This window comes from Vanellus vanellus (assembly GCF_965231255.1).
Source record: "Vanellus vanellus genome assembly, chromosome: 9".
Classification (NCBI taxonomy): Eukaryota; Metazoa; Chordata; class Aves; order Charadriiformes; family Charadriidae; genus Vanellus; species Vanellus vanellus.
The window spans coordinates 9,172,944-9,185,638 of record NC_138914.1 but is presented as its reverse complement, the minus strand read 5'-3'; the positions used below and the strand labels follow the sequence as shown (position 1 = coordinate 9,185,638).

The window sequence follows — 12,695 nt, the reverse complement described above, 5'->3', positions numbered from 1 at the left end:
CCTCGTTAGATCAATTCTAGGGCCAATTTCATAAGCACTTCAAATAGATCACAGTCACTGCAAATGTAAATGCAATTACACAATTGTTGTTTGTAAGCGCAGTGCATTCTGCAGCCCTTTTTAGCTGTCGTGATCGCACGTGGTAACAAATTTAGTACGTGGTGACTGGGAGGTGATACGCACTGTCTTCTGCACAGTCACTAACTTGTGTTTCTGACTTGATTTTGGACTGGAAAGAGAATAAGCACCAAACATTGGGCATTACAGCCCCTCATCGCGACTGGCCACCAAGCAGCGTAACTGTGTTTAGAAAAGTGGAAGTTCTCCCCACGCCCCTTTTGGAGACTCGTGGGTTCCCCTGTGTTTGTGTCCAAGCAGTGGAGCTGATGAGAATCCCAGATTTCACTACATGTGCAGGGTGGTGCGTGAAAATTTCCTAATCTCTCATTAGGAAAAGTCTGGAACTACAGAAACTTATCTGTTTTCAAAGATCAGTAATTGCTCATTGCCACTGTGCTGTTTATAGCTTATTACCAGGTGCTTTACAGCAGCAAAGCAAAGGTGCTCTTGGCCAGTGGGCAGCAACTCGAATGTTAAATATTTGCAGCAGTGGGAAGAGAGAACAAGTACTGTCACCTGTCTGCAAGTCTTTTACAACATAATTATTTCAAGCTGTCTGGTTCAGACAGACACAGCTAAAATTTGTTTACTTTGAATATTTATGGCTGCTCCTTATCCGTCTCCCTGTTCGTACAGCTTTTTGCCTTTACCCGGTAATTGGCAGTTGTCCTTCCTTGCATACTAACCTGTGTCCTTGCCTCCACAGAGAGGGCCCTCAGCGGGGACGGACAGAGTGAAGAAGGGTGGATCCTACATGTGCCATAAGGTAATGTGAGAAGGCCTGCGGTATTTTCATACTGACCTTTCCTCTGAAAGTACCTGACTTGACAATGAAATGATCTTCTGACAGAGTTTCCTGGCAGCCTCTGTGCGTGTTACGGGGTTTCATGCAATTCAAGGAAGAGCAATACCCAATGTTTTTAAGGAAATTTTTGTTGTTGTCACCTTGGAATTAAAACAAAGAAACCCCTTTACCCACAACGTTTGGGGTTTTTTTTAGACATGGAAGTTGAAATCGATGTATGCCTCTAGTACTATTTTCATTATGGTGCCCAATACATGTAAAAGTATGGAAGTGACTTTTTTAGTTTTAGAATGACTCTCGATTCAGAAAGAACATCAGGTCTTTGTGGAAAGATCGCTGGGAGATGAATGTTTCTGCTTAGTTGATAGCAGACTTGAAAACTGAAAAGTCTGGATAGCACCACGATGCAATAGCTGTCATGAGACAAATCGTGTCTTAAACTGTTCATGCACTACTAGGAAAAAAAAAAAATGCTCACTGTAGATCTCCTTTTTCATTAAAGCTGTCCTGTTCTTTTTTCCCTTTCAAAGCCTGCAGCTGGCAAACCATTCTCATAATTAGATTAAATTTTCTACAGTGAGATCCCATTTTCTACACTGATTTCCTTCTTAGGTGAAATCAATGTCAGATGTTAATTAGCAGTTTTGATTAAATTAACACTGGAATAGACTTTTCTTCAGTGATGAATAACGTGACCCATTTTAAAGGCTTGTGAAGATTCTAGTCTGTCCTAGTCACTTTTTGTAGGTGATAAAACTAGGCTGTGTATTGAGACAAAAAGCCCCACTGAATACAATTAGTAGGAGGGCTCTTTATTAGGTGCCTAAAAATCTGTTCAGACTAATCTGTTCTGCTGCTGTTCTACCTCGCAGAGTTGACAAAGGCTAAAATTGCACCTTTTTATGGGTACGCTTAGCAGCTCCTTTTATTTTCAAAATAGTTCTGCTTCTAAACCCTGCCGGGTACTGCTGAGGTTTTGGGCAGACCTCCGCAGTGCAAGAGGGCAGCAGCCTGCGCTGGCTCTGCACCGCAACCAAAGAGCTGGTGCGGAACTGGTGTTTGAGACTCCTTAGATGGAGATACTGTGAACTCCTGGAGACAAACATCGGTGACCTCTGCAGGGGATGGTGTGGTTCGTGGGGCTGTTCCCTGGCTGGCAGAGCCTATTTCTCACCACCCTCAGGGTGCACGAATTCAGTTGAGTAGCACTGCCCAAACTCCTGAAGGGGTCTGGGTTTAAAGGAGAAAAGCTACCCTCTCCACCCTGCTCTCCCCTGTCTGCATCCCCCTGCCCCCCCCGCCCCCCGCCCCCCCCCCCCCCCCCCCCCCCCCCCAAAAAAAAAAAAGTAAAAAGAAAAAAAAGGGAGGGGAAAAAAAGTGTTTGCCTCTTAACGTAGCTGTTCCAGAGGTCTGGTTCAGAGCCTGACTGTGGGCAGTGGAACCAGCCTGAATGAAAGCGGTGTGTTTTTGTCAGAGGTCAGGAGCCTGTAGCTGGAGGAGATGAGAGGGAGGACAGGAACAAAGAGCCTGAGCCAGATCTTTCAAAGTAACAGCAAAATGGGGCAGATAGTGGATTGTACTGGAGTTGCTACATAAACGTACAGTCTGCTGCCCCAACGTGTTATCAGTGATGTGATGAGTGCGGCTGTCCTCCTGTGTTACAATGGAGAGCTGCTTCTGGGCAGTCAGTCTGACTTGATGTAGCAAACCGCTTACACTGGTTAGTTCTGCAGTCAGGAAACCACCGTTCCTATCGCCAGGTAACTGAGAATCTGTACCACTGCAAATAGTGTGAGTTTTCCTTTTTCCAAGGAGCGTAAGGATATTAATGTGCACTGAGACGTGGCCAAACCTGTACAGCCAGGCAGGGTCAGAACATGCTACAGATCCGTGGCTGTGCCCTGCTGTAAAGACGTCTGACCTTGTCCTATTTAGATTCATTTGGTTGTGTAAGTTTACAGCCTTTCTCAAAGTAACTTGTACAGAGCACCCTGTAGCAGCCCTTCTCTGAATCTTCTAAGATGACACTTTGGATCTAAACTGGTCTGTCACAGAAATACCAAATCCTACAAGCACCAGACAAACAACACTGGGAATGAAAGCGCAGAGGTATTTCCCACCGACACACATCAGTGGCATCAAATGGCTGTAGCTGGGTGTGAGGACAAGTCTGGTCACATAATCCTGTGCTCCTCTCTTAAGTAAAGAAATGAAATGGAAGGGTGGTTCCTCCTTCCATTCTCTGAGGGGCAGCTGCTGTGTGATTGCAGTGTTCGCAGTTGTCTGTTAGGAATATCTGAAATGCAGTTGAATCATTTTTTCAGTGACCTGATTTTAAATGTAAATGTTTTCATAGCCACTAGTCCAGATCACATCTTGACTATGAGCACCCCTAGAATGCCAGCCGTAGGAATACTGGGAAGGAGTTTGCCTCCTGTTATTCCTTTCTTCTTGTTGCATCTCATTCAGCGAAATGTTTTTTGACAGGCACCAGTACCTGTTCATTTCCAGACATTCCTTAGCATACAGATATACAGATGAATGTGCTGAGATGCTCTCTCTTCCTCTGGGAAGAGAAGCAGCATGATCATTCTAGCTTTTTCCCAGAGGAGGATATATTATCAGTCGACATTCCTGTTATCAGATACTATCCCATTCAAATTACCTTTTGTATCAGCTGCAACTGATCTCTCTATACTGTGGGATTTCCCTCATTTCTAACCCAGTGATTTTGATCTGTATCAGTTCATCGATCACTTGAAATATTTTGCTGTGTTAATCTAACAAACTCTTGCCTAAGGAAACACAAGCTGGGATATGCTCTAAAGTTCTCTTTTCCTCCCCCTCCTCTTCCTCTGCAGTCGTACTGCTACAGGTATCGCTGTGCAGCCCGTAGCCAAAACACTCCTGACAGCTCTGCCTCAAATCTGGGATTCCGCTGCGCGGCAGACACCTTGCCGCGGCTACCGTGAGCAAGCGGGCTGTCACACCGAGACGTCAAGGGCTGGATTTCACCCGAGGGGGGAGAGACGTGTGGAGTGTCCCTTGCTGATGACACAGAGTAGAAAAATCTAGTGCTTAAACTTCCTGCTGAGGGAAGAAAAGCCAACACTACTCACCACTGCTTGAAGAACCTTCCTGTATTTATCTTTGGGGAACCTGGCCTGGACTTTTATCCTGACCAAACTTTTTATCGGTGAATTCTGTTGGATTTAGCAAGAGTACTCTGGAGTTAACTAGCACAAAACATGCCAATTTTGTTTGAAAAGGTTAATTAATAGCTGCGTTAGAAAAGATCTTTATTAAATAGGTTTATTTCTGTATAGTTTGAATTTCTACAATCAAATCCAATAAAGACTTTATAAACCTATAGATAGCTTTAAAGGAAATTTGAAGCAGTTAAGAAATTCTAGACAGCTTTAAAAGAAAACTGAAGGGGTTAAGAAGAGGTGAGGACTGGAAGACAGAGCTATGCACAGGGGCAGTCAGAGCAGCCCATGTATTACCTTCCTGTTGCAGTGAAAATCAGGTCCAGAAATGTGCTTTTTCTGGTGAGATACTTGTTCCTCTTTCGAAAGTGCCTTCTGCAACACCGCTCGGTGTTTCATGTTGAAAGGAAGATATTGGAGAATGTCTGGGGAACCTTCCCCAAACACTAGCCTCCAGCGGAGGATAGAGGTAATTCTGGAAAGCAGAAAAAAAATGGTTGCAGAATACACCACTATGACTTGGCACTCGCATAAGCATGATAAATGCTGTGGTAAATGTTTAGCGTAGTAGAGACTGCCTTACCAGCATTAAATGTTTAATTAAAATATATGCATTAAACCCATCTATTTTACTGAAAGTAATATTGAAAGAAATAGAAAGATTCTATCTCTATTTATCTTTCTCAAAGGAAGGAATGCCCTTTATAAAAGATTTTGCCTAGAGCTGGTTTTGTTGTTTGTTTTTTTTTATTCTGGAAAAAAATATACACAATTCCATATATTGGAAAATTTTTATGACTTTATTTAAATAAACAGCTTCATGATGCCACACCATCGGGTATATGTCAGTCAGTACTCATTCTGCTGTGGGTGGCATGTGGGGCGTTGTGGTTTAGGCCAAACTGGCCACTGGGGACATGGGGCACCCCAGATGGGACCGACAGACGCTCCCTCCCACCCCTCTTCCAAGAGAGAGGCAGAGGAGGGAAAGAGAGACTGACGAGTTTAGAAGGAACTGAACTACTTTCATGAAATATTAATAATAAAATAAAAAGAAAATAATGAAATATATTCAAAACCATATCAAGCTCCCAGGATGACAATCATGTCACCGGCTGGCACTGGGGCAGTCCCAGACTGGACTCAGTGACGGACGGGAACTGGATTCCGGCTCTGGATTCAGGATGGGGATCAAAGGCAGACGGACAGACAGAGTCCTCCTTGGATGCAGCCATTGAAGAAAGAGGGCTGACCCTTTGATCCCTCAGCTTTTACACTGAGCATGAGGCAGATGGGATGGAATACCCTGTTGGTCAGTTTGGGGTCACCCGTCCTGTCTGCTCCTCCCCGCAGGTGGGACCCCTCTACGCTCTTCCCCTTTCGACCCTCCAACGGGGCACGTACCAAAGTGAGCTGCCCTCGGGGGTTAGAGCAATCGGGATGAGCAGGAGCCTCTCCGCATCCCATGCCTGGGCACCAGCCATAAACATGGCTCTGAGCGCGAACAGTGTCTGCACAATATGCTGCAAATTTCAGTAGTTAGAAGAGGCCCAGATAAGAAGCAAAGTTACTGAACAAAATTGCTCCTGTTTTTACCTCAAACCAGGCCATTGGGAAAGTCTTCCTGGTCTTCTGCGGAGATGGTGGAATGTGTCCCGCTCATGCTGCTCTTGTTTGCATAACGGTTACTGTATTTTATTACAAGATCTTTCATTAAACATCTTTGAATTAATCTGATCAGACTTCAATGGAAAAGCAAACCTCTAAGCTTGAGTATTGAATCCTGAATCATGGAATCAAAGAATTTTCGGAGTTGGAAGGGACCTCTAGAGATCATCTAGTCCAACTCCCCTGCCAAAGCAGGATTGCCCAGAGCACATTACTCAGGACTGCATCCAGGCGGGTCTTGAAAATCTCCAGGGAAGGGGACTCCACAACCTCCCTGGGCAGCCTGTGCCAGTGCTCTGTCACCCTCACCGTAAAGAAGTGTTTCCGTGTATTTGAACGGAACTTCCTGTGTTCTAACTTGTGCCCATTGCCCCTCATCCTGTCACTGGGAACCATTGAAAAGAGCCTGGCTCCATCCTCCTTCAGCCCACCCTTTAGATACTTGTACGCCATAATAAGGTCTCCCTTTCTCTTCTCCAGGCTAAAGAGTCCCAGCTCTCTCAGCCTTTCCTCATAAGGGAGATGCTCCAAGCCCTTCATCATCTTAGTTGCCCTTCGCTGGACTCGCTCCAGCAGTTCCCTGTCCCTCTTGAACTGGGGAGCCCAGAACTGGACACAGTATTCCAGTTGTAGCCTCACCAGTGCAGAGTAGAGCAGGAGGAATGACCTCCCTCGCTCTACTGGCCACACTCTTCCCTATGCAGCCCAGGATGCCATTGGCCTTCCTGGCGACAAGGGCACATTGCTGGGCCATGGATAATTTACTATCTGCCAGGACCCCCCAGATCATTCTCCTCAGAACTACTTCCCAGCAGGTCCACCACTAACCTATACTGATGCCCAGCATTCTTCCTCCCCAGGTGCAGGACCTTGCACTTGCTCTTTTTGAACCTCATTAGGTTCAAAATATGATAATCATTACTACACTTTGAGAGTAGAAGGAAGGAGAGAGGCTCACACAGAGCTCACAGTCTTTTGAGCTGTTTGATTGGCTTCATTGAGAAAGAGCACGCTGAACTGTGCGCTGACAGACTGGGGCCCAATGAAGCTGAAAGGAACCTGAAGTGAAAAGTGAACAGAAATTCAGCAGGTAGAAACAAGGGTCTATTTTCTTTTTCAGTCCCTTGAAGGGGACTGTTTTTCTTTTTCATAGGATTTCACCCCCCACACCACGCATAGTGAAGTATAATGCACATACTATATGGGAAAAGGCCATTAACAATTGCCATGATGGTCCAGAACTCAATGACAACGTATTATTTCATGTTCTTGCAAGGCCTTTAAGGTGGCTGGCTGTTTTCAGCAGTACAAGGCTCTCTTGTTCCGTGCTGTGGAAGTTTGTTCTAACCAGGGAATTGATATTCAGTTCACTTCCCATAAGCCACATCAGCTGGCTGGGACTGAAAGGGTAGGATTGCATGGAGACAGAAGGCTCAGCTGTTCTCTGCTTCAAGGCTGGTGATACAAGGACTAGATATTTCTAATGGTGTTTGGGGGGTTGTGTTTTGGGGTTATTTTTTTGGAATCTACACTTCCTTAACTACTCAAAATCATGCCAAGTACATATTCATAACAGGAAGCTAGCAAACAGTGCCGTCATCTTGAAAACCCATCTAACCTTGAGGAATAGGAATACAGATGGTATAAAACTAGTACCGAAACTTTTTCCAGGAGGGAAAGAGGAAGGAGATTGGATCATCCACTCCCAGCCCTGCAGTCCCGCAGGCTGAAGGTGGCTGGCGCTATGCCCTTTGGGGGAAGAAAACCAGGTAAGCCTCTAAACAGGACAAGAGACCTTGCAACCTAAGCTGTATTCTGGTACCTGGTGCAGCGTGTGTTCTGAGTTACAGGACCTGGAGAACTTGTCTTCTATAGAAGCAGGCACTCTGAATCAGGCAAAGGATAAAGTTAATGGCCACTCAGCTTGTAAGCTACTTCTGAAAAGCAGCTGAAATCCTTTAGAAGCTTTCTGTTCTGACAGAAGTGACACTTAATGATTAACCCTAAGAAAAATCACGTGGTAATCTTTATCTTAAACTAAAACCACAGCCGTATGTAAATCTCACCAGCAGTTCACCATAACAGAAGCATGAAGATATATATTAAGTGGGGAAAAGCTAACACTGAAGATTATCAAGGAACTATAGATAGATAAACACAAAGTAAGATTTGGTTAGCAAATAGGAAAATAATAGCAGTGAAATGTCCTTTATCCCTTGCCAGTATTAGGTTAATCTTTCAGGCTCAAATCAGTTGTCTTTTATTTAAAAAAAAAAATTGATTACCAATGGCCTGCACAACAGCTGATTGCCCCGAGATGTGCTACCTTACGTGTGTATGTTACATCAAAAGTTACGAGCACCGTTAAAAATCAAACTGTACAAATAACCCAGGGGTTTGTGCCACTGATGGCACACTGCGGTGACTGTAAAAAGCAGCATCGGAGTTTATCTGTCTCGTATATCAAAGCTGGGGGAAATTCAAAACAACTCTCTCTGAAGCTTCCTTAATTTGACCGTTCTAGAAAGGAAGTGAAGTAATGTGCAGTTGCAGAACGTACCCCATCCGGCAAGTGCTCTTGTGTGTCCCTGGTGTAAAGAGACACTCAGTAAAGCAGTATACATGTGTTAGACCTGTACTAGAATGATGACAAGAGGCAGTGACCTGCTGCTGGGAAAGGACAGGCCTTGCTCAACACTGCCTGGTGCTACAGGAACAGTGAAAACTAATCAGTTAATAGCTGAAAGTTCATGTATCTGCCAGCCTTTCAACAATGTAAGAAGACAAATTTGTTGTTGTTTAGATGTACTTTTGTATTTCCTACTTTAATCCATTTCAGAAGTCAGACTAGCAGCATCATACTGCTTCTGACTGCAGACTCTGAATTTGCTTCCTGAGCGTGTAATTATAGTGCTGGAAAGTAACACGGACACACTGCTTGCTATTATTGCAGAAGTCTCATTAGATGAGCCTTGAGATAGTCAAGATTCAAAAAGACAGGAAGATTGTACTTCTCGGAGCCTGCAGTACTGCACTGTTTACACAGAAACTAAATAGTAATGAAACTGAACCAGTCACTTTAAACCAGGTTTTGGCATGCAGCTAGATGTGACTGGAGATGGAAAACGGGGGACAAAGCATTCAGGCTAATCTTTCTGGGCAAGTTTTTTACATGAATAAGAATTAGTTACAATTTACGGAAAAAAAAATATATAGCAAGTAATTTTAAAAAAATAATTTATTTTAATGGGATTTAAGAAACCCAATGCCCTTCTTGCACATGTCAACACTCCTTGGTCTCATTATCTTGTGTAATTTTCAGTGACATTTCTCATTGTTATCACGTGTCCCTTCTGTGTACCAATGTTCAAGTTCATTCTTTCAGAAAGGTACAGATTGAGAGAGGTGCTTTATCATACAGCAAGCTGTCAGAAGAAAACAAGAGAAAAACACTGGGCCTGGCTTAGTAACTGACTTTGGAACATCTTGAAGCTCTCTCATATCATAGCATCTACCATGAAAACAAGCTCTAGGATGCTGCATGAAATTATTCACAAAATTTTGTCTTCTAGCTGTTACTCAAATCCACATGTGCTTCCTTGGTGGAATACACAATCAGAGTTTTATGTAACTGCAATTTAACTACTGGAGAAAATGACATTTTTTAGGTGTGCTTAGGGACTGAAAAGCAACGTCAGAGGTCCCTGAACAAGCGTCTGGTGTGGAAAAGAGGGAGCTGTCCCAAGGTAAGAAGGAAGCACATGTGCGGGAACCACAGTAGCAAGGTTTTCTCAATCTGTTCTCTTCCTCTAAAGATTTTTGTTCTCTGTTAATTATTGGTAAATTATGGAATCTTCCAGAATAATCATACGAAAGTTCCTCTCCAGCAGAAATATCAGTGGCTGCAAAAAGTGCCAGTTTAGGCACCATTGAGTCAACGCGAACTGGCACCATAAATAAGTTTGGTTCACAAGAATGATTCAGGAATCTGCCTATGTTACCAATGTATGTGGGGTCAACAAAAGTCTCCATTATCCGACCACTATGGAGGTGCTCCCTCACCGCTATAATATAGTTTGAATCCTTTGGTGCCTGGGCCTGAATTCTTCTGTGTGCCTCATTAAAGCCTAAAACTTCACCAGCATATTCACAAACAAATCTTCCTTTAGCTATGAATTCCAGAGTGCGAAGGCCCCACCCTTTCTTCTCAGTCTTGAATACCTCAAGTCTGAATTGCAAACCCCTCTGAACCACCCTGTTTTGACAGGATTCACCACACTGGCACATGGCATTGCATTCAAAAACAGGCCTGGCGTACTCCTCCTCTGTGTCTGTAGGCCTGAGGCACAAACTGTTGTAATTTTCACCATGGTAAAGACACGAGCACACATCAACCACACAGGAGCTGGTAAGACACGAACATCCTGGAAAGGTGATTTCAGTGGGGTCAATGTCTCCGTCTGCTCCAGCCACGTTGTCTGGACTATACTGCGAAAAGAACAAGAGTCAAATCCTTGTCGTGTTCAATGCTTCTTTCCACAGAGGCTATCGAATTTTTAAGAAGTCCATGTCTGGCAACAACTGATCTCTGAACTGAAATCATGAACGCTTCATTCTCCTGTAAACTTCTAACTACAAGTCTAATGTTTCTAAAACATTTAAAGAATGCAAATCAGATATTCCATGTAGACTGAAAAAGAAATAATAATCTTGGCGACTGAATTCCTGAAAATAGTCTACTAGCCAGAAAAAACCAACACATTCTTGGCAGGAAAAACATGTCAGCTAATTGGATCTAGTTTACTAGATATGATTTTTATTTATAGAAATAGCAAAGTCTCTTTAAAGTAATTTCCCCCCCTTCAAAACGCTCAATAAGCTACTTACAAGGTTAGTCTATAGCTATTTTAAGTCACAGAATTTCATATGTTCGGTTTTCTTAAAAACAAAGATACTTTCAATTTCTCTCTTCAAAATGTTGCATTCAAACTTGCTTCTGCTAATTTTGTTAGAAAGTAATGAAGGTGTTGCACTAGCACACCTCTGTATATTTAAAAAAAGCTGAGCTAACTATTCTATTGTCAGGATAAAGTACGAGATGGTATTTGCTTCACCCTAAATTCTGTCTGTGGGAATAGATGTGGTTCAGTTCAAGCAACGCAGGTGAAAATCAGGTTCTCAAAATTACACTAATGCCCCCAGCAGGTGAATGATTATAGAACCATCGACTGTTGCAAAATAAAAGCTGATAGAAACTTTACTGAATTTGAGAATCAAAATATAAAGACAGCAACACGTATATTTTTACTTTCTTCTCAGCATTCAGCTTGCAAAGCTTTATTTAGAAACCTGGAGTATGTGCTATTACTAAATATTGCATTTCATAGTAGCTTATGTCTGGTAGCTTCTGGGTGTTGGGAAACATGCCAGTTCATTCCGGAGGTTCTATTTTCATAAACATCAGCCTTCTCAGTCATTTGGCTTTACTCAAAACCAAGCTTTATAGTCCCTTATCTATTCCCATCTTCTCCCATTCACTGACTACAAGCTTTCCTATTTCTGTTAAATACCACAACACCACGCAATTTAGGAAGATAAGGGACTGTTTGGGTTAGGTTCCCCACCCCCCCAGGCTTATTAGAAGGCACTTCATTCTGTTTTGTGAAGACTCTCTAACATCACTGAAGCGACCTCTTAGGCAATAAGGTGTACTTCCAGGGAACGCATTTCAAACTTACTACAAGTAATACGGAAGACAGCAAAACCCGAAACTGGGCTATGCCGGAGAAAGTATAAAAAAAGTTAAGAGTTTAAATTATTGTCCTGTATTTCTAGATTATACCGTTTCTTGTAAACCGCTTCAGACGGCTGTGCGGCGGGAAGCATCTGCCAAGCCTGTCAGATATTTACTCCCAGTCTGGCTTCAACCTGCGGTTGACACTAACACCCTGTAGCACAAGAGCTTTATTCCTCCTAAAAGCTAACATCTTAACTGCGCGACTAAAATCCACAAAATGCCAAATATTGAGGAAAAAATCCCATATACGTGTAACTGAAGCGCACGGCGAAAAGCCAGCGCGTAACGAGACCAGTACAGAGGGGCCGGTCGCGGAGGTGTAAGGAGCCCCACAACCCTCCTGCCGAGCTGCCTCCCGCCTTGGGGGTGTCCGGCACGGGCGGGCTGAGGGGACAGGGACGGCGCCGGCAAACAGGCTCACTGAGGCGCCGCGGGCCGCGCTGACCCCTTCCCCTTCCCCTTCCTATCGTCTCCCTCTCCCCAGTCCAGTTCCCGGGGCGGCCGCGGCCCGTACCTGAAAGTCCGGCGGGGCCTCCCCGGGTGGCCACAACCCCACCGCTACCGGCTCCAGCCCGCCGCTCAGGTCCGCCATCACCCCAACCCCTGGCCCCGCCCCCTGGCCCTGTGAGGATTGGCTCTCCGGGCCGAAACCTCTCTTTGGTTGGGCAGAGGGAGAGACGCACGGCGTGCGGGTGCGCAGGCGCGGTGGCCGCGCGGGAGCGGGAGCTCACCTGGCGCTGGCAGGGAGCCGCCATCTTGCGGCGCTTCTTCCTTTAGCGAGGCTGGCACGGTGCCGGGCGGCTCGCTGCCGGGGGGCTGGGCGGCCAGGGGTGCTCCGCGTCGCCCTGCGTCCGTGTGATGAGGCTGCCCTTCGCCAGGGGCTGGGGGAAGGCGGTGTGGCTGCCACTGTGGGTCACTCCCTGCGGTGGGGCTGCCCTTCCAGAAACTGGTGCGACTTTGTGTGATGTGTGTGAAAGTACTCAAACCCGGGTAATTTTAAATATTAATTACAAACTGCGAAATTACTTTTGTGCAGTGTGTAAGAGTAGAGTAGCCGCAATTGGTCTCGCCTCATCTTTGTGAACAGCCAACGGAG

At 44.8% G+C, this 12,695-nt stretch overlaps 2 protein-coding genes across 3 annotated transcripts in view; one reads left to right on the top strand and one right to left on the bottom strand.

Annotated features, from left to right (window-relative positions):
* SUMF1 (sulfatase modifying factor 1) overlaps positions 1-3,985 on the top strand; it is a gene marked incomplete at its 5' end in the record, with an annotated part of 40,139 nt that extends 36,154 nt beyond the window's left edge. The window contains 2 exons of the mRNA XM_082487740.1: positions 827-886; positions 3,787-3,985. Coding sequence (XP_082343866.1) covers positions 827-886; positions 3,787-3,897 — 171 coding nt within the window. The 3' untranslated portion in view covers positions 3,898-3,985. The remainder of the gene's footprint in view (positions 1-826; positions 887-3,786) is intronic.
* Positions 3,986-8,874: 4,889 nt separating this feature from the next.
* LOC309675515 (histone-lysine N-methyltransferase SETMAR) lies at positions 8,875-12,207 on the bottom strand (the record flags this gene model as incomplete). Of its 2 annotated transcripts, none has more annotated exons than XM_082487846.1 (2): positions 8,875-10,290; positions 12,114-12,191. In XM_082487846.1, 2 exons carry the CDS (start codon positions 12,189-12,191, stop codon positions 9,445-9,447), a joined length of 924 nt encoding a protein of 307 aa, XP_082343972.1. In that variant the 3' UTR covers positions 8,875-9,444. The 2 variants fall into 2 exon arrangements, 1 of the variants encoding a protein (XP_082343972.1); XR_014269504.1 differs by having other exon boundaries at positions 10,162-10,285; positions 12,114-12,207.
* Positions 12,208-12,695: the final 488 nt, after the last annotated feature.